Source organism: Varanus komodoensis, unplaced genomic scaffold (assembly GCF_004798865.1).
Source record: "Varanus komodoensis strain SLA01 unplaced genomic scaffold, ASM479886v1 scaffold1, whole genome shotgun sequence".
NCBI lineage: Eukaryota > Metazoa > Chordata > Lepidosauria > Squamata > Varanidae > Varanus > Varanus komodoensis.
In genome coordinates, this window is record NW_025335268.1 from 27,592,572 (window position 1) to 27,617,512 (window position 24,941).

General features: G+C 40.5%; 1 protein-coding gene across 3 annotated transcripts; it reads left to right on the forward strand.

The window, feature by feature from the left end:
* Positions 1 to 5,762: 5,762 nt before the first annotated feature.
* RAB4A (RAB4A, member RAS oncogene family) lies at positions 5,763 to 24,916 on the forward strand. 3 transcript variants are annotated; one of them, XM_044420536.1, is made up of 8 exons: positions 5,763 to 5,978; positions 12,224 to 12,304; positions 13,318 to 13,432; positions 14,188 to 14,250; positions 15,178 to 15,332; positions 16,532 to 16,627; positions 17,463 to 17,618; positions 24,689 to 24,916. In XM_044420536.1, exons 1-7 carry the CDS (start codon positions 5,948 to 5,950, stop codon positions 17,576 to 17,578), a joined length of 657 nt encoding a protein of 218 aa, XP_044276471.1. In that variant the 5' UTR covers positions 5,763 to 5,947; the 3' UTR covers positions 17,579 to 17,618; positions 24,689 to 24,916. The 3 variants fall into 3 exon arrangements, with proteins under 3 accessions (XP_044276471.1, XP_044276453.1, XP_044276462.1); XM_044420518.1 differs by lacking the exon at positions 24,689 to 24,916 and adding an exon at positions 19,815 to 20,651; XM_044420527.1 differs by lacking the exon at positions 24,689 to 24,916 and adding an exon at positions 19,932 to 20,651.
* Positions 24,917 to 24,941: the final 25 nt, after the last annotated feature.

The following is a 24,941-nucleotide window of genomic DNA, read 5'->3' on the forward strand; positions in this document are numbered from 1 at the left end:
CATCCTGCCCAGGTTCCCCAGCATACTGCTGCTGATGTAGGGGTGGTATCTAACTACTTGGGACCAGGATACCTGAAGGAATGTCTCCTTCCTTATATGCCCTCATGCCCTTTAAGATCTGCAAGAGAGGCCCTGCTCTGAGAACCCTCCATAAAGGAGGTAAAAAGGACATCTACTCAGAACAGGGCCTTCTCTGCGGTGGTGCCCAGGTTATGGAATTCACTCCCCAGGCTCAGTTCGCCTGGCACTGAGCCTATATTCTTTTCGGGGCCAGATTAAAACCTTTTTATTTAATCGTTATTTTAAACATTAGTATTTTATCATTCTACAATCACTTTTGTTTTGTTTTGATTGGATTTATTTGTATTGGCTTTGATAATTTAATTTTATTGTATTGTTTTACTGATTGTTCTTATGGTTTTTGTTTTTAATCTTGTACGCCGTCCTGAGACACAATAGTGAAGGACGGCATACACATGTTTTAAATAAATAAATAACTAGTCACTCTCAAGATTCTGTACCACTCTGTATTAGGGGAAGGACTGAAGCTCAGCCATAGAGCACATGTTTTTCATGTGCACTCAGGGAGCCTTATGAAAGGATAAAAATATAATAAATAAAGTTTTACATAGAAAACATCCCAGATTCAAGGCCCAGCAACTCAAGGTAGGGCAGGAAAAAAAAATTCCTGCCTGAAACTCTGGAGAGCCATGCCAGTTAGTAGCAAAAACAGTGGGCTAGGTGGACCAAGGGTCTGGGCTCAATGTAAGACAACTTCCCGTGTTCCCATGTAGTGAACTCCTTTTATTGCTGCTGCCCCACACCCCATTCCCAGTGTCCGTTGTCATGTGTCCATGAAGGTGCACTGAAATTAAGAGCAGCCCAGCAGTGTTGATGCAAGGCTGTGATAGCTCCAGCCACAGTGTTGGGGGCCATAATATTTATTTATTAGCAATACTGCTAATATTATACTGCTTCATATAATAAAATTGCTAAGCGTGCAATCCTATACATGTTTAGACAGCATAAGATCCTACAACTCCCATTATGCCCTAGCCAGGATTTATTATTTTATTATTTATTAAAACATTTTTATGCCGCCCCATTCGCCTAAGCCTCGGGGCAGCTTACAACAAAAAATTAAAATAACATTTTAAAATATATACAGTAAAATACAAATATATAATATAAAACATACAATATAAAACAAGCCACCCTGGCCAAATAAAATTCAATAATATTAACATTTAAAATACTGCTTAAATAAAAAGGTCTTCGTCTGGCGCCGAAAAACAAATAACGACGGCGCCAGGCGGACCTCTCTGGGGAGCGCATTTCATAACTTAGGCGCCACCGCTGAGAAAGCCCTCCTCCGAGTAACCACCCTCCTAACTTCTTCCACGGAGGGCTCCCGGAGAAGGGCTTCTCCCGCCGATCTCAGGGGGCGGCTGGGCATATAAGGATGTAAGCGCTCCTTCAGGTAACCAGGACCCAAGCCGTTTAGGGCTTTATAGGTCATTACCAACACCTTGAATTGGGCCCGGACTTCAATGGGAAGCCAGTGAAGCTGACGGAGAACTGGAGTCATGTGAACATAACGTCCAGTCCCCGTCAGCAGCCTGGCAGCTCTATTTTGGACCAATTGAAGTATCCGGACCGTCTTCAAGGGTAGCCCCACGTAGAGCGCGTTACAGAAGTCCAGACGGGAAGTCACCAACGCATGTGTCACTGTCGCAAGGCAGTCGTTCTCCAGATAGGGGCACAGCTGATGAATCAGCCGAAGCTGGAGGAAAGCGCTCCTCGCCACTGCTGTTACCTGAGCTTCCAGTGAAAGCTCCGGGTCGAGGAGCACTCCCAAGCTGCGGACCTTGTCCCTAAGAGGGAGTGCAACCCCGTTCAGGACAAGGTTCAATTCACCCTCTCCGAAGCCCGATCCGCCAACCAACAGGACCTCCATCTTGTCTGGATTGAGCTTCAGTTTATTGGCCCTCATCCAGCCCATTACCTCGGCCAGGCACCGGTTCAGCACAGCCACTGCCTCACCTGGATTGGTGGAAAACGAGAGGTAGAGCTGGGTATCATCAGCGTACTGATGGTTCCGCAGCCCACACCTCCTGATGACCTCTCCCAGCGGTTTCATGTATATGTTGAACAGCAAAGGGGACAAAATGGACCCCTGTGGTACTCCATGGCATAGCTGCCATGGCGCAGAGCCATAGTCCCCCAGCACCACCTTCTGGAACCAGCCATTGAGATAGGAGCGGAACCACTGCATAGCAGTGCCTCCGACCCCCAATCCCGCAAGCCTATCCAGAAGGATACCATGGTCGATGGTATCGAAAGCCGCTGAGAGGTCCAGAAGAACCAACAGGGACGCACTCCCCCTGTCCTTCTCCCTGCACAGGTCATTGTACAGGGCGACCAAGGCAGATTCAGTACCGTACCCGGGTCTGAAGCCGGACTGCAATGGGTCCAGATAATCAGTTTCATCCAAGAGTGCTTGGAGTTGTCCCGCCACCACTCGCTCTAACACCTTGCCCAGAAATGGGATGTTGGCCACTGGTCTATAATTAGTGGCCATCTCTGGATCCAGTGACGCCTTCTTCAGGACCGGTCGGACTACCACCTCCTTTAAAGGGGCAGGCACCCAACCCTCCCTCAGAGAAGCGTTAACCACTTCCAAGATCCAGGTTCCAATCCCGTGCTTGGAATCATTTATTAACTAAGACGGGCAAGGGTCCAAAAGGCAAGTGATTGGACGTACTCGCCCAAGCACCTTGTCCACGTCATCGGGCCGCAGTAACTGAAATTCATCCAATAAATCTGGACCAGACGGCAGCGTTGGTGTCTCCTTTGAAACCTCTGAATCAATAGTGGTGTCCAGCTCGTGATGAATCTGAGCGATTTTCTCCCTGAAATGCCTGGCAAAGTCGTCACAGCGGGCCTTTGAGGGTGGAATCAGGTCTTCCTTTGGACCTGGACGAACCAGGCCTTGCACCACTCGAAAGAGCTCCGCCGGACGGCATTGTGAGGAGGCAATGCAAACGGAAAAGAATCTCTTTTTTGCCGCCCTCACCGCCACAGCATAGGCCCGATAGTGGGCTCTTAAGTGTGTTCGGTCAGATTCATCTCGTGATTTCCTCCACCTACGCTCTAGTCGTCTCCCAACCTGCTTCATCGCCCTCAATTCAGGAGTATACCAAGGGAAAGAGCGGGCTCTGCCCGGTGGGAGAGGACGCTTACGAGCGATCAGGTCTACAGCCCTGGTCATCTCCCCATTCCACAGTTCAACCAGAGCCTCGACAGGAGCACCCGTCTTGTCAGCCGGAAACTCCCCCAGGGCCTTCAGGAATCCTTCTGGATCCATCCGGCTCTGGGGGCGGACCCACATAATCAGGTCCGCACCCTTACAGAGGGAGAAGTCGCTCTTGAGCACAAACCTCACCAGGAAGTGATCTCACCAGGAAGTGATTGAAATGTTGAGGCATGGTGGGAGTTGTAAGATGATGATGATGATGATGATTTCTAGGCATGTACAGAATTGCATTCTAAGCAGTTTACATACAAACATATTAAAAGTCATTGGTAAATATATACATCATAAGCCAGTGTAGCATAATGCTTAGAGCACTAGACTGGGACTCAGGAGATCTGGGATCTAGTCCCCCTGAAGCTCACTGGGGGACTTTGGGCCTATCATGGACTTTCAGTCTAACCAACCACAGAGATGGAGAGCAGGAAGATTTGTGCGAGCTGCCTTGCAGGAAGAAAGGTGGAATGTAAATGTAATAAGTTATAGTTAATACATAAATAAATTAAACTAATAAAAGGGGTAGTAAAATGGAACAATACACATCAAAACACAAAACAGTCTGTTGAATGGCTTGAAGGAGGTGCTCCAGAGGCAGACGCCACTACTGAGGAGGCCCACCTTTGAAAGGTTACGTGGCAACATTCTGCTGGTTGCAGAACCAGAATGTGGTCCTGAGGCAATGCCAAGAAACCGGGCATAGCAGTAGGAGGTAGGGATGGAGTGTGTGATTTGGAACTGGGCTTGCAGGCGAAGTCACACTTGTTTCTGCGCTGGACAGAGCTGGGTATTCCTTGTTTCCAGCAACTGGTATTCAGAAGCATGCTATCAGTGATTCTGGAGATAGTACATATTATCATAATTGCTAGCTACTGATAGCCCTTTTTTCCATAAATTCCTCTACTCCTTTTTAAAAGCACATCTCATAGCAGCAAATTCCATAGTGCAAGGTAGAATCCTATGAAAGTTTACACAGCACAAAAGGCCTGTCACTTGCAGCATGCCCTGGTCAGCTATTACTTTTGCTGATTTTTACTGTCTGGGTTGTATCCATTGATTAAATAAACAAATAAATCCATAAGAAATATAATCCAAGAGAGATCTGCAGATATAGAAAACAATTTATTGAATTAAATTTGCACACAACAGGGGAAGGTTTTCTTGAAAAGGATTTATTCTCAAGAATAACCAGCTACCAATGAATTGTTCAAGATGGCTCCCCTGAGCAGTCCTCAGCTGGCCCTTTTATACATAATTCTTTAAAGGCTTACACAGCACACAGTTAATACTTTCCAATAGCTTACAGAAGTAAAAAGTTGCAATGGAGTGATCTTTCCCACTTGTATACCAAAGATGCTCTGAAGGAGGTTCCCCAGAGAGGTTCCCCTGGTGCTGACATTATATGCTTTTCATCGCCAGGTCAAGACCTTTTTATTTATCCAATATTTTAATTTAATATTTTAATTATGTTTTTATCCTCAGTCATGTGTTATTATGATGTATTTATTAGGTTGTTTTATATTGTAAGCTGTCCAGAGATAAACTGTAATGGACAGGTTAGAAATACCCTAATAAATAAATAATAATAAAGGACGGGGGAAGATGGGTTGCTATTACATAGAAGAGGAGGAGGAGGAGGAGGTGGACTGGTGTGAACTGCCCTTTGTTTGAGCTACTGTTATCTGTCAAGTGCCAACTAGTTTTCTCTGGACTGGTGCCTGGTCAGTATCACCTTCCTTTCAAGGATGCACACATGCTGATTTCTGGAAAAGAGCATTGCTCTCAGGCCTGGTTATGTGTGGATGATTTAACCAATGAAGGTTTTACCTACTGATTTGTGCATTATTCTCCTGTTATGTATTTTGGGCATACACACACCTGAACAAGGACCTATTTTGATTAACAGCAGCAGTCCATCCAAGTAAAAAAAAGTAAAAAAAAAATCCTTAAAGTAAAATATCCTAAGAAGGGAACTCATAGTTCCCGCTGGTTTGCCCATCAGCGGTTGAGTTCTCTACAAAGAACTCAACAGGCATGAAGGTCATCTGATCAATCTGCAATGAGATATACTGTCTTTCAATGGATTATTTCTCAATGTGCACCTTTGGCGTAAAGTTACAGGTGCACGCCTTTTTGCGGTGAGGTGATCCCTCTTTTTAGGCAATGCGACCACCCGCATGCCCACAGCTGCGACCGACGCCTGCCACCCCACTTGGAAGCTCGGCCGCTGCTCCCGAGCCGGGCCGGCACCTACATTCAACGGTCACGTGCTGCCGAACCCCGCCGGCGCCGAGCTCCGCTTTCCTGGTCCCCGCGCACGTGCGCTTTGTTTTGGTGAGAGCCGTTGGCGCGGCAGCGCGCCTGCGCGCGCCGGCAGGCCTCTCCCGAAGGGCTGGGCAAGGAGGGCGGAGCTGCGTGCGCGCGCGAGTCGGCGAGCGACGCGCACTCGTGCCTCCGGTTCAGGCGCTCTCTTTCTCCCAACCACCTCTGTTTTCTTCTCGGCTGCTTGTGGAGCGGGAAGCCTCCGGAGCGTTTTCAGGTCTGCGGCCTGGCTGAGGCGCCGTCCGAGGCCCTGCTACTCCGAGCGGCGGCGGCGGCGGCCGGCACCAGAACGGCCGCCGTCGCGGCGCTCCCAAAATGTCGCAGACAGCCATGTCCGAAACCTACGGTAGGGGAGGGGCTCACCGGAGGTGGGACTCGGCTTGGACGATGAGGGGGGAATTGGGGCTGGGGTGGGCTTGCCTATTTATGTATTACATAAAAGGGATTAGTGGCCTAGAGGGGCAAGGAGCTCTTTCCCCCTTTTTCCCAGCCCTTGGCCGTGAGGGAAAATCCTTTCCCGTCATCGTTGGTGGACCTATGTTGCAGTAGAACAGCCTTCCCCCACCTGGTCCTCTCCCGAGCGGCTAGGGGGATAACTGGGAGTTGTAGTCCAACACATTAGGAAGGAACCAGGTTGGAGAAGGCTGTGGTGGATATACATCTCTGATTCGTGGCAGAGTAGATGGTGCATTTCCTCTCCATCCCTGTAATCATTTGTGCTCTCTAAATATGTGGGCCTCGCATGCCTCTTCATTTTCTCCCTATAACTTTCCTCTTTTCCTCCTGACACCCTTTGCCAATTTTTGAAGAAAGGCTGTTTTTGTGATGCATTATATCTTGTCAACAGTGAAATAACTAGACAGGAATGTTAACATATGGTTCTTTGGGTTTGTATGTATTCCCTGGCTTTTAAAGAAAAGAGTGTGGTGAGTGTGTACAAACTTGTTTTGACTTCAGGTGGTCATGATAGTTAATACTTTTTAAAGCCCTACACATATGTTATTTCAGAAACCCTTATGGTAACCCTGTGTGGTGGTGCAGTGTATAAAAATGTACATACAGCTCTAGTGGATCAGAGTAGGGCCCATCTTGTCCAGCATTCTGTCTCTCAGTGACCAAGCAGCTGTCCATGGGACATCCACAAGTAGGACCCGAATGTCATAGCACTTTCCCCACTTGTGTTCTCCCATGACTGCTGTAGTTAAGCAGTTGATAGTATATAGGTATCACTATTTTTATTGTAAAATCATCCTGAGACTACTTGGTAAGAGAACAGTATAAAAAAGTTTTGTATTAAACAAACAAACAAACAAACAAACAAACAAACTATAAATAGCATATAGCCATTATGACTAGTGACTTTTTACTACAACTCATACAGTTGCTCTCAAGCTAGCCTAGGCTGTGATCTACATTCAATCCAAGACATGAATTGTGGGGACCCCTTCCTAATTTCACACTATAGATTGATGTAGTGGGAGTGCTCCTATTATAACCTTCCTGGACTGTAAACTAGTAGTGGGTTCTGGCTTACCAATTTTACTGCAGCTGTAATATGCAGTTTTTGCTTTGGGGAAACAATGAATTTCTTTCTAGATGACAACTGCTTTGTAATTTGGGAAAGCTGGATACCTTGGGATTCATCAAAGTTATGCCAGATTAATAACATTTGGTTACCTCTTGATTTAGAAAGAGGAATCCTTGTTCCTATTCACAAATCTTGAGCCATGTGCTAAAATAACATCTCCTTTTATTATTGTTAGGATTTGTGACTTCTGAGAATGATCAGCATTTTGAGATAGTGCCTTGTCTTGCCTGTGGCTACTAGATTTTCACTTCTCAACCTTTCTTAGGGTGCAGGCCTATATAATGCCCATAACCTTCCAAACTTGGAGGATTACGGGCATCCTATGCACAGTGGGAGAAGTGTAGAGGTGCAGATTGCCTCTATGCTCCTCCTGATCTAAGGTTTGTAAACAAAGTCTTGTTATGTTCCTCTAAGTACAGCTCTTCAGAACTGGGGAAAGAAGGCTGAGATGCCACCATGATACATCATATCTTGGTGGCATCAGTTTCCTCTCTATCACTAAATGTCTTTTTCTGAGGCTATTCTTATAAACTTGGGGAAGCAGCCAGCTCATGCTCCCTGTGAGGTGGGTGGGATGACTGAGCATGAATCTTATAAAGTCAGAGTGATATTCTGACCTTGTAGTTGGGAATCTGAAAAATCCTGTGGCCATCTAGATGCTCTCTAGTAGCCATAGGATTATGCTTTTTGTGGCTAACATGATCACCTGGTGTGGCATGGTGATGACTTTCTATCTGTTATGCAGTATCCAAAAGAACTTTATGATAAATGTAAATTGACTTAACATAAGACTGAAAGAATGGAAAACCCCTAACTAGAGGAGCAAATAATTTCCATTTCTCATAAAACCCAGAGAGTGGATAAATAATGCTAATGTTGGGATTTAATGCCTTCAAGGAAAGAAACAATGCTATGTGTTATCAAGACCAAATGAAAATGAAGACTCAGCATGTAATATCATTGGAATTTATAAAAACACAAAGCCCAAATTTTTCTCAGTGAAAGCGCAGAATGATTCCACTTTTCCCTAATGAGCAGGCAAAAATGTAAGTCCTAGGTATCACCATCTCTCAATTCATTCAGCAGTAGATGTAGGTTGCTTGACATATGATCACAAACATGTTTTTATTAAGTCTGCTGCTGCAAAGCACTATGGTTAAAATTCCTTATTAATTACTTGGATTTTTTCATTAAGTGCCTCATTTTTTCCTTGAAGAGCCTTATTTTGCTTGCCTTAATATATTTGGATGAAAGCCACATTTTAAAAATAAATACTATAAGAAACCCTGTTTCTTGGAATTTCCCCATTATATATTGGTAGTTCCCCATAAACTTCATTATGTATTGAATGATGATTTGAAGATACAGGTGCTCTCATATTGTGTGAGAGAACTTCTGCTCAGGTAACAAGGGTTTCCTCCCTCCTACAGTTCCCTTCCAAATCTACTTTTGTGGGTCTCCCAATCCACTTAAGCAGTTTTTAAGTATGTTTTGTAGGTAAGAGTGAAGGATTAATTGGATTCCATCCTTAGTTTAAGGGAGGAAGGTTAGTATAGTATCACATAATACTCAGATCTTAGGACAGAAGATAGTTGAACACATATAATCCATTTCAGTCATTCATGGTTTGAAATGTATCAGCCATCTCTTGTTTTCTCTCCTCATATTTTTAGGTTTCATTATCTTCTGATCCACAGATTTTATCTTGCCTCTGCTGTCTTCAGGATTTTCATTTAGATCTTCTACCCATCCTTTTCTTTGTAATAACATTAAAATTATATCTTTCTTGCCTACTTCTTTTCTGGTGCTTATTCTGTTTTCCCCTTTCAAGCGTTTTTTGGAAAAATATGTCTGTAATTGCATGGGAATAAAAGTCGTCAATCTTTTAGGTTCGATTAAGAATTTATGTAGGGTACAGCAGGAGGTTAAGTAGTGCCTTTTCTTTTAAAATGCCATTCTTGCATTCTAATTCATGGTATGAGCATAGCTCAAAATGTGGTTTTAAAGTTTAAATTAATTGCCTAGTTTGATTATTACTTTGCTATGGCAGGAGTTAGATGACTTTCAGAGTGGTGTGGTGTGGTGTGGTGGTTTGGTTTGACATTAGTTAGGTAACTGTAAAATATCTAAGTTTCTCTATATTTCAAATGCAATGTGGAAAAGTAATTATTGTTTTTTAGCATTCCTCATTTCTTCAAAATAATAAAAAGCTACTTAGCAAATCAAGCAATTTAATTGCTACATTATTGTAGATATTGATGTTGTCTTGATAGTTGTGCATCTCACAACATTTCTGTCTGCCTTCAAAGGTTTTTGCCTTTAGACAAAGTCATTTACTGTTCACATCTATGAGTATTTAGATTGAAAAAAAGTCCTACAACTCTGCATCAGGTCAACCAGCCATGAAGGCTAGAGTATGCCTGAATTGTAGGACCTTTTTCTGTGTAAACATGTGTAGGATTGCACTGGTAGTTATGATAGTAAGTGTATGTGGGTTGTCTTTTCCTTTTTCTTCAGTCCTTCCTAGTAACAAAAAACTTCTCTAGACTGAGAGGCCAGACAGTGCAATAGAATCTTGGAGTGTATAACTTCTTTGTCAGTGGGGAAGAAAGGGCAAATAAGCCTTACAATGAAGTGCCTTTCAAACTCTGTTTTTGTTTTGTTTTTTCATCTCAGATGAAGAAGCTGAGAGCAAAGCTAAAGCATTTAAACAGTGAAAGAATTAACAAGCATATTAATTGGCTTTACTTCACTGTGCAAGTAGTAAAATATATAGTTTACTTTTCCCACAGAGATTTTGAACAAAAATAAAAAAGCTAGCTCTAGGCTAACAGAATTTATGTGAACTTATGCTTCATTATAAGACTGCAGTGTTTTTTCTTTAATTGTGTACAAAGAGCATTTTGTAAAGATTTAAAATTTGGAGGCAGATGAAGAAGTGTCTTGCTAACTGCAACAATGGAACTCAAAAGGGATATCTGCCAATAAGAAGCCACAACTTTTCTTTTAAAGCCTTTTGCTGTGTATTTTGGTTTTCCAGGGCAAACATGTACTTGTTACTTTGTTTTTATCCCTGACTCACAGATTGTGCTAAGAACTTTTAGGACTGCTGGAATGATGTCATTTGACATGTTTGCACACCACTACCTGATCAGTCAAGGAGTCAGTACCTGATTTTTATTTAATTTGTTTGGATAGTTATAAACTGTCCTGCATAAAAAAAAGATATCAGTGTGGTAAACAATAAATATAACAAAAAGATCATTGAACCACAAAATGAAGTAAAAGGCAATTAAAATGACAAGCTTAAAATGCCTCAGACAAACAACATTTTTGAATCAGTGCTGAAGTAATTGCCAGTTGCAGGTTTATATGAATTGCTTTGGGTGTTGAAAGTTGTTGATCTCACAAGTATTGGCAGCAAAAGGGAGGGTGCTTGATGCTAGTATCTCGCATAAATATGATTATAACTTCAGTTTGATATAATGACAAATAACCCAAAGTTAGCCCGACAGTTACCATGGCTTCTTGTTGGATTAATTTGGTCACTTACCCCAAAACAGAATTTCTGGATTCTCACATGATGAAACAATGTTAATTGAAAGTGGAGGTAACAGCCCCAGAAGCAGCAAACTCATCGCTTTGCTCATCTGCAGCAATTCCTGTGTTAAACAATCCAGTTGTTGAAGTGTGACATGTGAATCCCACCATATACCATAATATATTAAAAATTTTAATAAATTATTTTTTCCCAAATAACCAAGGGAATTAGATATACTTGAGAACTTTCAGCGGTTGTTGTAAGAAGAAAATATCACAGTTTAGGCTATTACATTATAATGGAGTAATAAATCTAAATTGTGTTTTGATGAAATTGGAGCGTATAGTAGTGCCTTTCAGAGGTAATGAAAGGTAAGGTAATGAAAGTCACTGTATTGAATTTAAGGCACTTCTTGAAGAACTGAACTTGCAAATATTCACAGTCTATTTTCTAGTTGCAATCATTGTGTCCATGTTGGTTTTGCAGCAGTAGGGATATGGAATCATAAACAGATGGATCTAACTCTTGTATGCCTAGTTCTTGTAGACAAAAGGATAAGTATTATTGGAGAATAAAGGTAGATTACTATGTTGTGTTACAATATGAGAATAAGTTAAGCCTAAGAAAAGCAATGCAACCTCAGCCATGGCAAACTTTTAAGTACAACCCAAGGAGAATTAGATATTGGTATTAACTTTTCAATGTCATGCAAACTTCCTGTTTTGTATCCAAAAATTGTTCATGAAGAGATAGGTGTTATAAAGGTTGCAGTCTGCTTTACTCAGACTGTTGTATGTTTGGACAGTACATGGATATTACTGGAGACTTTAAGAATACACATATCTCCCAGTGAAATCAATAGGTCCTAAAAGTATTTGGGCCTATTGTAATAAGTGTTCCTTTTCCTGCTCCCTCCCTTTTTTATATTGTCCTGACAAATTTGAAGTGAATATTTTTTCTTCAGAAGCAGAAATTTGGGGATGCAACCAAATGTTACTATAATTCCTATTAATACTACTTTTTCTGTACTGGCATGCTGAGGTATCAACCTGGTTATTCAGTTATGAAACCCTATTTCAGTCTGTTTTCTTTTATAGTTTGCTTCATGGAGAACCTGTCCTGTTCAAACATGAATGATTTCATTAAAATGGTTTGAATTAACTAAAATACTATTATAATGTGAGTAGTTAGATTAATATCTGTCTTATACCAGAGATTGCACCAAAAGTACTGGGAGAAAAATATAAAAATCAAGTTCTTCAATATATTTTATTTTGTGTGATCACTTGTGTGTAATATGAATAACCATACCCACTACTTTTCCCCATAGTGTTTTCTTCATGAGTGAGCCACTGAAAGATAACTAGTCAATTCTGGGTCCTTCTGATCTGACAATTGAAAATACAAATTAAAACACATTTCTATATTTGAAGTTGCTTATTTGAGTGTTCTTAACTTTCAGATTTTCTGTTTAAATTTTTGGTCATTGGAAACGCTGGGACTGGCAAATCTTGTTTGCTTCATCAATTTATTGAAAAGAAATGTAAGTCCAACCCAAGAAGGGCTATTTTTTTAATTCAGCAAATGTTCTGGTCTGCATTCATTTTTTTTTACCAGAAATTATGGGGGGGCGGTTTAAAATTTAAATAATGTGAGGTTACTCAAAGGTAGTACAACTAAATGTGGTTATGTTCAGTAAAATCCTTTCTGAATTTATGACCAGGTAAGTATGATCCCCCCAAAGCACTTTTTGTGTAGGCATGGGAGGTCATCTGAGATTAATTAATTTCAATTCTTATTAATTAATGTATTGGGTTTTTTAATTCAAATGCTTAAAATAATATCTACCATCTTTTCATTCTGAGTATGGCTGAAATTCATTATCACAGTGTCAGATGAATAGACAGATCAATCAGAATGGCTGTTTATAAGGGTTAAACAGGTCAGGTCACTCGCACCATTTCTAGGTGATTGTGGTAGCAAATTTTGACCCTACTTACAAAGAAAACATGGTAGCCATGCATTTAAGTATGCATGTTGATGGCATGGTCTCAGACCTTTCAGATTACAAACCTTAGTGTCAGATAAGGGTATGAAGTTATATTGTGGTCACAGGGAACTTTGAATAAGGGAATCACCAAGGCCAAATCTGCTAGTAAATTTTGGGAATTGCATTATTAGTGTGTATTAGTAGTTTTGTATATAAGCCATAGTGCAAAAATAGTTACGTAGGGTAATATATCAGCATAATATATCAATATTGACCTACTAGATAATGCATTTCATTTTGATGAATCAAGAAAGTATTCATAGAACGATCATCTTTTTACCCTGGAAAAAGGTGATTCATACAGAATTTTTTGCTGCTTTATGGAAAATACAATCTGTAAACTTACTGCCTTATTTGCTCATTTAATTGAGATAAAACTGTTAACACCTACACTATAATGAGGTTTGGATAACTATTGAAAATGTTAGTATTATTAATAATATAATAAAATATCCTTGAGTACATTAATCATGCTGGAATACTAATTATAGCTTTCTCTATTCTAGTCAAAGATGACTCAAATCATACTATAGGAGTGGAGTTTGGTTCAAAGATAATAAATGTAGGAGGCAAATATGTTAAACTACAGATATGGGATACAGCAGGACAAGAACGATTCAGGTATATCTTTGTGTAAATTAGTATAGAAGTTTGATCGAATGTTGAGGTCAGGAGTTGGCTGAAGCATCATTTAAAGCTGGAGTTAATCAGGGCCTCACTCTTACAGGCCCAAAGGAAATGAGCCAAAGAAACAGGGATCAGGTCTTGCAGGATTTGCAGCTAGATGGTCTCAAGGCACATTCAACAGGAGGAACACCCTTTATAGCTGGATATAGTGACTCAGCTTGCATGTTAACAACCAGCTGTGGGTTGATTAATTAATTGCTTGCTCCTTCTGTCTTACACACTGCTTCCACTTTGCATCTGATTGAGAAAACAGTTCAGGAACATCCCATTCCTGAATTGTTCATCCTGGCAGGTTAAAACTCGGGATTGAGTTCCCCTTCAGCAAACCAGATCCACATTTTGCACTGATGTAAAGAAGAAGTAGCTAGCAGGAAGCAGCACATTTGGTCATTTACAGCCTGGGCAACCCATTTGATGTTATCTGTGATCTGGATCAGTTCGTGCCCCACCCTAATAAGCCAGATGGAAATGATCTGGACAAACAGGAAGCAAGTCTTAAGTTTTACAGCTAGATGTTGAATGTTAAAGAGCAACAATATTTGGAGGGCCACACTTTCCCTGACCCTGCAACACATGCCATGCAGTGATGTTAAGAAAGCATAATACCTGCTCTGTTGTACAATTTTGGCCCTGTGTAAAACATAACTTACTGCCATCTTGCAATACTATGTCTTTTTCCCCCTTTGCAGGTCTGTAACACGAAGCTACTACAGAGGTGCTGCAGGTGCCTTACTTGTTTATGACATCACAAGGTAAAGGGGAAATTGCCATTGTACTCTTAAACAGATAATTCTATTTTGCTCCTCCAGAAGTTATCTTTAGGTGGATATCTACTCTTTTCACAGTTTTTAGGGGACAGATTCATCCTTAGTTGCCTCCACACAGTTCATTAAAGTGTGCTTTGAACCTCATTGCTCTAGAGAGCTAGAACTATCAGGTCCTAGCCTAGGGTTTCTAAGCTTAAGGAATTAACTACTCTTAACACACTGCTAATGATTTGGAATATATGTACCTAAGTTTAGCTATCATTTTCTGAACAAGTGGATATCATGCCACAGAATCTGATTTCCCCTTGTTGAGGGGGTAGCCTCTTTGCTAGTCCATGATCTATCCCACAATATTTACAAGCCATATTTCCTTTCACACATTTATATTCTGTGGTACCAGAAGTAGATTGCTATACATAACACACAGTTGTTTATGATCCTGAACTTGGACTCTTTTACATTATTTGAGGATTCTTGATGCATCAAAGATCTTGAGAGACCAAGACCCAAGTCCATCTCAGGAAAAAAATATTTTAATGGACCATGTTTCCTTTACACCTGAGAATTTTTTCTTGCCATCCTCCTTGAATACCAATGAATTCTGTGCAGAAATTTCATTTTATCAGATCACACTTTCAGTATACACTTCAGTTCCCACAATGCACTAGACAAGGTCCAGAGGTAGGATTAACATGCTCATGTTGCTTGCCTGCTATCTGCTGAGCTCTGCAGACTACCTCCTGCAAAGACTGTAGGTAGTTCACAGCTATGCCCTTCGCTGCTGTGCAAAATTGCAGGCTTCAACACAGACAAGAGAAAGTTCTATAGACCTAGGATACTTTAAAGTATTGTTGCAGGACAGAGGGTGAGGATGTGGTTAATTAATAACTAATATTTTATCCTTTGATTCAGTCGAGAAACCTACAATGCACTTACTAACTGGCTGACAGACGCAAGAATGCTAGCAAGTCAGAACATTGTAATAATACTATGTGGAAACAAAAAGGATCTTGATGGAGATCGAGAAGTCACTTTCTTAGAAGCATCTAGGTTTGCCCAAGAAAATGGTAAACATTTTTTCATGGCTTCTAATGTTTGCATTTGCAATGTATGACTGTGAAAGCTGGACCATAAGGAAGGCTGAGCGCCAAAGGATTGAGGCCTTTGAATTGTGGTGCTGGAGAAGACTCTTGCGAGCCCCTTGGACCGCAAGGTGATCAAACCGGTCAGTCCTAGAGGAGATCTACCCTGACTGCTCTTTAGTAGGCCAGATGCTGAAGATGAAACTCAAATACTTTGGCCACCTAATGAGAAGGAAGGAGTCCCTGGAGAAGAGTCTAATGCTGGGAACAATAGATGGCAAAAGAAGAAGGGGACAGTAGAGGATGAGGTGGCTAGATGGAGTCACTGAGGCAGTTGGTGTGAGCTTAGGTGGACTCCGGGGGATGGTGGAGGACAGGAAGGCCTGGAGGAATGTTGTCCATGGGGTCGCGATGGGTCGGACATAACTTTGTGACTAACAACAACAACGTTTGTATTCGCTAATAGTCAATGTTGAAGACTTTCTCAAGCACTCCTCTCTATTTCTTCTTCCTAACTTTACATATGGACAACAGGAGCTGTAGAGAAATGTAGGAAGTAGTACTACTTGAGCCAGGAAGAAGTCTGTCTGAACTAGATGCCAAGTGTTGGCTATGTTCATAAAATCATAGAAGAGTAGAGTTAGAAGGCCAAAAAGGCCATTTACACCATCCCACCAAGACGTATCTGTTCTGGATTGTGCTTATGAAACATTCCTTTTTCAAAATTCCTTTTAAATCAAAGAGTGGACTGAATTTTCAATCACAGATTTTCAAGGTAAAAATGAGATCTTTGGAAATGGAGCTTTGTGAACCTTGTCCTACCCAATATATCCTTACATTATATTATCTATTCTCAGGTGCTGTTCTGTACAATCTCATGCTCCAGCACCATGTTTTTTAAAATGGTCTTTTTTCTGAGCATTCACATAGGCAGCATGATGTCGTCATATGGTTCCTTATCTTCTGAATGGGTGAAAGGGTAGAGTTCTCAGTGGGCACCATGAAAGGTCTTCAGGAGTGCTATGGTCCTTGTCACCCTATTCCTCTCCATGGTAAATATTGCTGTTAGAGCTCTAACGTGTAGTTGTTAGGTGGTCTCGCATTACAAACAGATCTGGCCAAACTTGACAGGCTGTCAGTCTGAACAGTGATGAAATGTAGTTTATTTTTTCTCTCTGTTGCAGAGTTGATGTTCTTGGAAACAAGTGCACTGACAGGGGAGAATGTTGAAGAAGCCTTTGTCCAGTGTGCAAGAAAAATACTTAATAAAATTGAGTCAGGTAATCAAATATAAGCTTTAAAGACTTAAGCTACCTTCAGCTGTATAGTAGTAGACACTGGAGAGTTTCTGAAATGGTACAGTACTCTCAGGATAGATGCGTTCTTTCATTGTCATGAACTTCTGTTCCAATATTGTCAAATATGTTAATGAAAAAATTATTCAAGTATAAATGAGTCAATTAAGACACTTAAATGGCAAATGTAATAAGCTGTTCTTGTCATGCTGTTGTCTCTGTTGTACTTATTTTTCATTGCAGAAGAGACATGGAACCTCTGCACAAAAAAAGATTCTGTTGTCAGAGAAAATGAATCCTTGAATATAATTCTAGGGAATAATGTAAAAATATTTTGGCAGATTGCAAGAACTTGTCATCTTTCTACATGTGCTATTAGTACTGATCTGCCTAATAACTGAGATAATCTATAGTACTGTAACTCTGAACTGGTTTCTTGAAATTTGTCTGATCTGTAGGTGAACCAGCTTCCCTCAGCCTGTAGCTTCTGACTTCTGCCATCCCTGTGCTCCTGCCTCCTGTGCATCTTTCAGTTAGAGGGAAGAGAGATCACACCACTATGTTAGATTGGGTCATTGAAGATTGCTTAACAGTGTTTAGCAAAAATAAACCCCAAACCCCACAATATTAGAGTTGGAAAGAAAATTATTGTTTCATTAAAAGTAATTATAGTACACCTTTGTGCATTAATTTTTGTAATGTTCAGTAATCTGTAAAAGTTTGACTATAGTGGATATTATGAAAGAATTAGAACATCCTTGAAATATAGGGAAGACATGTGCAATTAATGATTTATGCAAGAATATTTTTGTTTTATCAGGTGAACTGGATCCAGAAAGGATGGGCTCAGGAATTCAATATGGAGATGCTGCATTGAGACAGCTGAGGTCTCCACGAAGAGCACAAGCTCAAAGTGTTCAAGAATGTGGCTGTTAGACACAACGAAGAAACAAAACACTCACTGTAGGAAGAAAGGGTGAGTCTTAGCAGTTTGGAATTGGTAAAGACCAGGTTACATGAAGAAATGATTTAGAAATTATTTTAAGTGAATGTATTTATTTATTACATTTATATCCCTCTTTTTCCCCCTTGCAAATGATTTCAGCACTGCAATATGCATTGGAAAGAAATATACATCAGTATATGAGCCTCAGGAGAGACTTAAAGATCAATCCTATCATTGAACCTTGGGAAGAAACAGACAATTGACTGTTTTGAAAGCCCTGTCAGGCCTTGCTCCCTTTTCAGATGCTTTTCTGTTGCTTCCATTGCCCTGGAACTGACTTAGATATGCTGACAGTTTGAGGGCATGTTTAGTCCTCTGACATAGTCAAGGAACCTTTGCAAGTATTAGAGTTCCAAAGGGAAGACCATGAAGTTTTGGAGGTCTGGTCTCATATACCAAACCTGGATCCCATTCCTTCTCTCTCTCCCTTTCTCTCTCTCTCTCCTTAGAAAAAGGAGGTCTGAATCAAGGATCGCGGTCTTAATTTTTATTGCATGTATATGCTGCCTTTCATCAAGCATGTGCCCAAGGTAGCTAACAATAAAATATTTTAAAACTAAAGATATTGTAATATAAAACCACAGATAAATACTAGTCAATAAGACTGGCTAAGTAAAACCAACACACAAAAGACACACACTTGAACATGAGTGCAGTGTGATCACAATACTCATTCTTTTCCATAAAGCAGTGCAAATGCTTCACCTCCACCACTGCAACCTTTTTATCCTCCACCACTTGGGAGTTAGGTGGGTTAGACTGAGAGATGATGAGTAGCCTGAGGTCATTCACCTTTTGAACTTCATGGCTGAGTAGACTTGAACCCAAGTTGGATCTTGCATTTTTATCTCCTCTTAATACAAGTTGTTTTTCTACTGACTGATTCTACTAGACAATCGTTATAATTCTTGGCTATTCTTTTGATTACCAGGTGAGTTGTTAATGTCAAGGCTGCCTTATCTGGAACTAGTAGCTTGAATTAGATCATTTAATGCACAGCTTTAAAATCACTGAGTCTGTTACAAAATATTTAATGTGTTTCCAAACAACAGAGCATCCATATTTCTTGTACTGCATTATGCCAACAAAATCTAGTCAAATTGTGGAAAAGTTGCTTCTGTGGCAAGAATCTGTTAGCTTTGTCAGATCTACGAGATTAACTTGGAATGCTTTAGAGGAACAATCAATGGCACCTGTGGAGGGGTCGCCCTGCTGGGACCCCAAAACATGAAAAATTATTCCATTTTAGATTTACATACATTGATTTGTATGAAATTTATCCAACTTTCTAGAGGTTATAAATAGCCTTCAACAAATAAATACCCATGTGAAGTTGCCATCAGTTCATGTATTAAAAGTGTTGTAACCTGCCTAGAGAGCTTCAGCTGTTGAGCAGAACAGAAGTTAAATAGATAAAGTATGCATATAAAAAGGGCAAGGCTAGCAATTGTGCTCAAGTTTATATATGCATTCACAAGTACATGTTTGATTTAAAGGTTTGATTAGAGCTGCTGGAATAGTATAAGGCACATGGGCTTGGTTTGCACATACCACTGGTTTCAGACTTGTGTTAATTTAAAATGGAAAAAAAATTCCAACATGTTTCCTTTGGTGTTAGTGGAACAAAGGACAAATGGGAAAAAATGGCATGTATATGATCTTGTGAACATTTGCAAACCATTTTTCCCTGCATCTTGGAAGATTAACTTAATCCTGTGTTTTTACTAAGATATACCGTATTTTTCTATGTATAAGACACCCCCATGTATAGGATGCCCCCCACTTTTCTCCAAGTGAGCAAGCTGCTGCCACGCGCACGCACCCGCGCCAGTCTCTCCCCTGCAAGTGCACCCGCCCTGCCCCTGCCTGCCGCTCCCCGAGCATGCCCTTGATTGCACCAGTCTCCTCCCCCAGCACTCCTGCACCCGCCTCCCTCGCAGCGCACCCCTGATCGTGCCCGTCCCCCCCCCCCCCCCGGCCTGCCTGTAGTCCTCCTCTTGGCCCCCCGTGTATAAGACATCCCTCCATTTTTAGGTAAATATTTTTAAGAAAAAGTATCATCTTATGCAAATATGGTAAGTATGACTGTGTTTAGTGGGACATACACAATAAGAGTGCAGAGTTTTGCAGCCAAAATTTCTCAACATCAAATGCTGTGTTTTTCAGCTGTCCTTACAAATGATGTTAAATGAATCAACTGCCATAGCTTCAAGACTCTGCATCTGTAGAACTCCTTTTTGATTGAACAAAGCAGACCATATTGGTTTTTTCTTTTTTTTAAAGTACTGTTGAGTGGCTTCCAGAAGTGTGCATTTCACACTGCAAGACTGCAAAAAGAAAATCTGGTAATTCGGTGGACATTACTAAGACTAAAATACCTGTATGTAAATGTTTTCAGTTGAGTATTCTTGTTCATTACCTCCAGTTTCAACATTACTGTATCATGTGTACATAAAATATCACCATTAAATCTCCAAAGCATGATATACTGATACAATATTGCACTAACAGCTGTTTGTTTTTTAAATGACTAAAATTTTAAGGGCAATAGGCTTTATCATGTTTTGGGTTTGTTTTTTGTACAATAGCTTCTATTTATGAGTTGACATTGAATGCTACTGGCATTGACTGTCAGTGATTTATTTGCCACATTCTACAAGGTGCTTACACAATTTATTTTTTGGAAAACAGGTCATAAGTTTAATCTGCCATGTTGAAAAAAATATTTTTTTTTACTGAAGCATAGCTGTCCTGATTCTTGACAGTTGTTAAATGTATTTCAGTCACTTTGTTAAACATGGGCTAAAAATGCAGGTATAAACTCTGAGAGCTTACTGCTGTCTAATCTTGCCTTGAGGAAGTCCTATTTTCTACATCCTAGATTGTAACCAAGATTGTATGTTTTGGGTAAAAATAATGCCTACTTGTTTGCCATTCTAGAGCAGTGTTTGAAGTGATCCACAATTATCTGATTTTTTTAATTAAAGTAATTTCTATATGTAAGACTCTGTTCAGGTTATGCTCCTCTATAAAGAAGCACTCTGTTCTAAAAAGAATTGAAACTAGAAGAAAACTGCCTCAAAATCTACAATATTTACACAGTGCAGTCAGCTTCAATAACTCTGTAATCTAGAAATGCAACACAGTAAATGGCAGCAATTAGTCAAACTTTAAAATGTTATATATGGACTTGGTAAAACTGTACAAAGATCCATTTTCATACAGATCTTCCCACATTACTAAAACAGAAACTCTTCTGTTTTCATAGTATCTTTTTAAGATATTGAGAACTACATAGGGTCACTGAAAATACAAAACTTCATCTTTGCTGGAATAGTTGTATTTATAGAATGACCTTGGCTTTTTACAAACTTTCCTGATACCTTAAAGAAATTTAGGGAGTATTATGGCTCTGAATGAACAGTTCTGGAACATGGAAACACAAAGGATGCATATAGGATTTCTTAGTGAACTGAGATGTCAGCATGGCTGTTTGAGCGAGGAAAAGGTCCTTGTATTTTATTCTATTTTATTGCTAAAGATAATCATCACTGAATGTATTTGGTTGGATCCAAACAAAAGGATTGTTTTATGATCCAATATGAATTCCATTGGCTTAAGGCCAAAGTAGAAAACATTGACCGCTTACTTGCTTGAAATGCAACTGCAGTAAGCCTATGAATTTGATTAGAGCTGTAAACAATATTTCCAATTAAAATGCTGCTGCATCCCAAGCCGGGGTGGTTTCACACCCTTGAAGGAGAATAATGTAATTAGAGGGCAGGCAGGATGGCCTGAAAGGAAACAGTTAATTACCTTTTATTTAACACAGCTGCCCTGAATTACAGGTATTAAATAAATGTATGCTGCTTTTCTGCAGCATACAGTGATCATGCAGTCCCTAAGAGCTATAGAATATGGCAGATCTTGCCGTTCTGAGCTCAAAGACAATGCTATGCTATTGGCAGAGAAATCTCAGATCAAACTGTTTCCACCACCCTCTTGCAGTCACTGTGGAAAATGAGAGAGTTGTCTCATTAAAACTGTAACGAGGAACAGGAGGTGTTTTCAACTCTCTCCTCCTCTGGCCTTGCTTGGGTCTTGCTGGTAAGCACAGCATAGACGGGGTGCTCTGACTGAGGAGCTCTTTGTCGGTTAAACAGTCAGTTTCTCAGGATTACACTCGGACAGTTTTAGATAATATAAGAGCATTTAGGGCACAATCCTCTCATTTCCACCCTTGATATATGTAAGCTTTCAGACACAGAGGCTTATGTGCATCCTGTGCTTGAATGAGATTCAATGACAGTGGCAATGCCTGCTACGCCTATCTAGACAAAGTGCCACCAAGGGAATGAGACTGGGATGCTGTCAGGAATTGGCATAAATCCTTCCCTTCCCCTGGAACATCCCCTTTTCTCCCCTCCAACATGTAACCACAAGGAGGTAACCACAAGGAGGTAGCTGTCTGGCATGTTGCTTTTCATGCTGGCAGTGAGGGGGTGGGCCAGGGGCTGAGCCTTTGGACCTGAACTCTGCAAAATCCTATGACCTCCCACACAATGTTGAGAAGCCATAGGATTACATTTTTCATAAGCCATTAAAACAATATCAAGCCCTTGAACAGCAGACTCACATAATAAAGTCCATTATGTTGCATTTAAAACATTTTAGATTCTGCAAAATCACACTGATTTTAAAATCAACTAGCACAACTAAATTAAACTGAATGCCAAACTGACTTTGCCTGGCACCTGCAAGAAAATAATGGATGCACCAGACAGGTCTCTCTTGGGAAGGTGTTCAAAGTCAAGGTGCAACCACAGATAAGGCCCTCTGGTACCAAGCTGCCCAACTTCCATTGGCAGGGGAATCCAGAGGAGGGGCTTAATTGCTGGACAGTTTCATACAGGAGCGAGCAGTCCTTCAAATTTACAGCCTCTCTGGTTGCTTTTCAGGAAATACCTCATGATTTTTTGGAGAGTTAGTGAATTTGGATCCTTCATAGTATTCAATCTTTAATCTTGACATTTTTGTAGGTTTTGCCATCTTTTTATCTTGTCAGGGTGAGTAAATTATGGAGGTTGCAGACAAGTTACTCATTAGAGCACAAAATAAATACTGGAGTACATTTGTGGTAAAAACCTTCACTTGAAGGGGATGATTCATTTGAAAGTCAATATCCAGTAATAAAGTAATACTGACACAATACAGTTAGCTGTACTTGGAAAAAAGTACATTTTCTGATAGACATCAGTCTAAAGTATAGCAATGAAAAGTGTCTGGCATGCAGTGTCTGTGTTGTATATTTGGTTTATAGCATGGATATACAAGGTACTCCGCATGGATGTCTTATGGTTCAGAAGTGCTTTCAATAAGGAATATTCTTGTGTGTGTGGTGTTTTCTTATTGTGTACTTTCTAATGCTACTAATGTCATAAAAAATTCCAAAGAAGTTTGGTAGGTAAGTATCCACCTAGAGACTGACTTCAAGCTAGTTTACTACATATCACTTGAAACTCTTTCCCTCCCTCTACAGCTTCACAATTATTGTATTGCCATATTTTCTTCAAAAAAGTGAAGGGAATAATGGAAAAAGGAGGTGTTAGTAATAAAAATAGGAACTTACTCTGTAGTCTTCCTACACTCTGCTGGGGCAATTGGTTTTGTTTTGAAATACCCATTCCTTTTCATCATCTATACATGGGATGGACAATTTGTGATCCATTGGATTTTAGGATCTGCAGCTGCCATCATTCCTTGCCATTGGCTGTGCTGTTTAGGGCTGATGGGAGTGCCACAAGTTGTATGTCCCGTGCAAAGTTGTTAAACACCATAGAGCTCTCAGTCTTAAACGGTGTGTTCATTAGGAAATGGAACTGCCATACAGTTCTGATAAATGCGAGAGGCTTAGTTAAAACAGGACTGATACAGTACTGCACAGAAACTGGTGGTCTTCCCTGTTGCTAGCACTCTTCCACAGGGTTGGGAGTTAGGGCATCTTGCCTTATGGCTTGTACAGGTGTGTTTTCATTGTGCACATGTTCTTTTTGAGGAAGTCCTCCTTCCTTTAGCTCACCCATTTTTTTCCAATTTGTCAAAATAAACAAGGCACAAGAACTTGTCTTACTACTTGTTTTCCCCAAATTAATGCACAAAATGTTTTTTCACAAACTCTACACCTTTGACATGGGGGGGGGGGAGGACCTAAGCAGGATGTTACATTTCTCTCCATCTGCTAGTACACTAATCATTTGATGGGTTTGCACAATCATTTGCAGCCATGCTGACTTAAATAAGTCACTGAGATTTTTGGGCACCTATTCTGTGACCTATCCCCAGTTTATAACCTGCCATGTTGTCTGAGTTTCTGGAGAGAGTGTTGATGAAATTATGAATCAACCACCCAGATCCCAAGGACTGTTTTAGGTTTCTGGGTGGTCTGTTAACCATGCCAATAAGCCTTACCATGTTCAAACCACATAAAGGAGGGTTGTGTTATGGAATGGGCACTTGGCACGTCCCACAAGCCACAGTGGCTGAAAACAGTTGTGCAAATTGCATCATTTCCTCTATGTCAATGTGTGAAAAAGCAGGCAGATCTGTTCATTTTTATATGCAGGCAATACTTGTCCATTAATCACCTTAAGTGCAGGGGTGGGGGTCATCTCCATGGAAAGACTGGGTATGAGTGTTATCTCTTCTCATGCCCTTTGATTTCCCCTACTGCTCCCTCTCACTTTTCCCCATAACTGGACTTCTCTGAAGCTTGGTTCAGCTCCAGGTGGGGATCACAGAAAGGAGAAAATTAACTGGGGAAAGAATTTCTTCTGCATATGCATTCCTCCCCTGCATTAGTGTTTGAAGAAAACACAGGGTTAGGAACCCTATGTTTCCCATGCAGTATATTGTTCTCCCATCAGAGCTCTAAAAATTGCAGCTGCAGTCCAGTACAGCATTGTTACATGCACTGGAGTACTGTAATTTTTAGTATGATTCAAGTATGTGAGATTGCTGTCTATATTGGCTTGGTTCCACAGGAACTCCAGGAGCTTAAGGAGCATTATTCCAGATGAGACTCAAGACAGTATGTACTTGCTCTTGGCATTTAACTGTTCTAAAAATAAAAGTGCATTTACATAGTATTAGTATACATTAACAAACTTAAAAGTGCATGATTTCTATATTGTAAAGATTCTACTATGCTGCTTAATGTCATCAGAGAAATGTTACTCAAAGAACTGAAATAAAAGGTTTATTTAAATGTATTAAATGCAGGTTTCTTAAAAACCA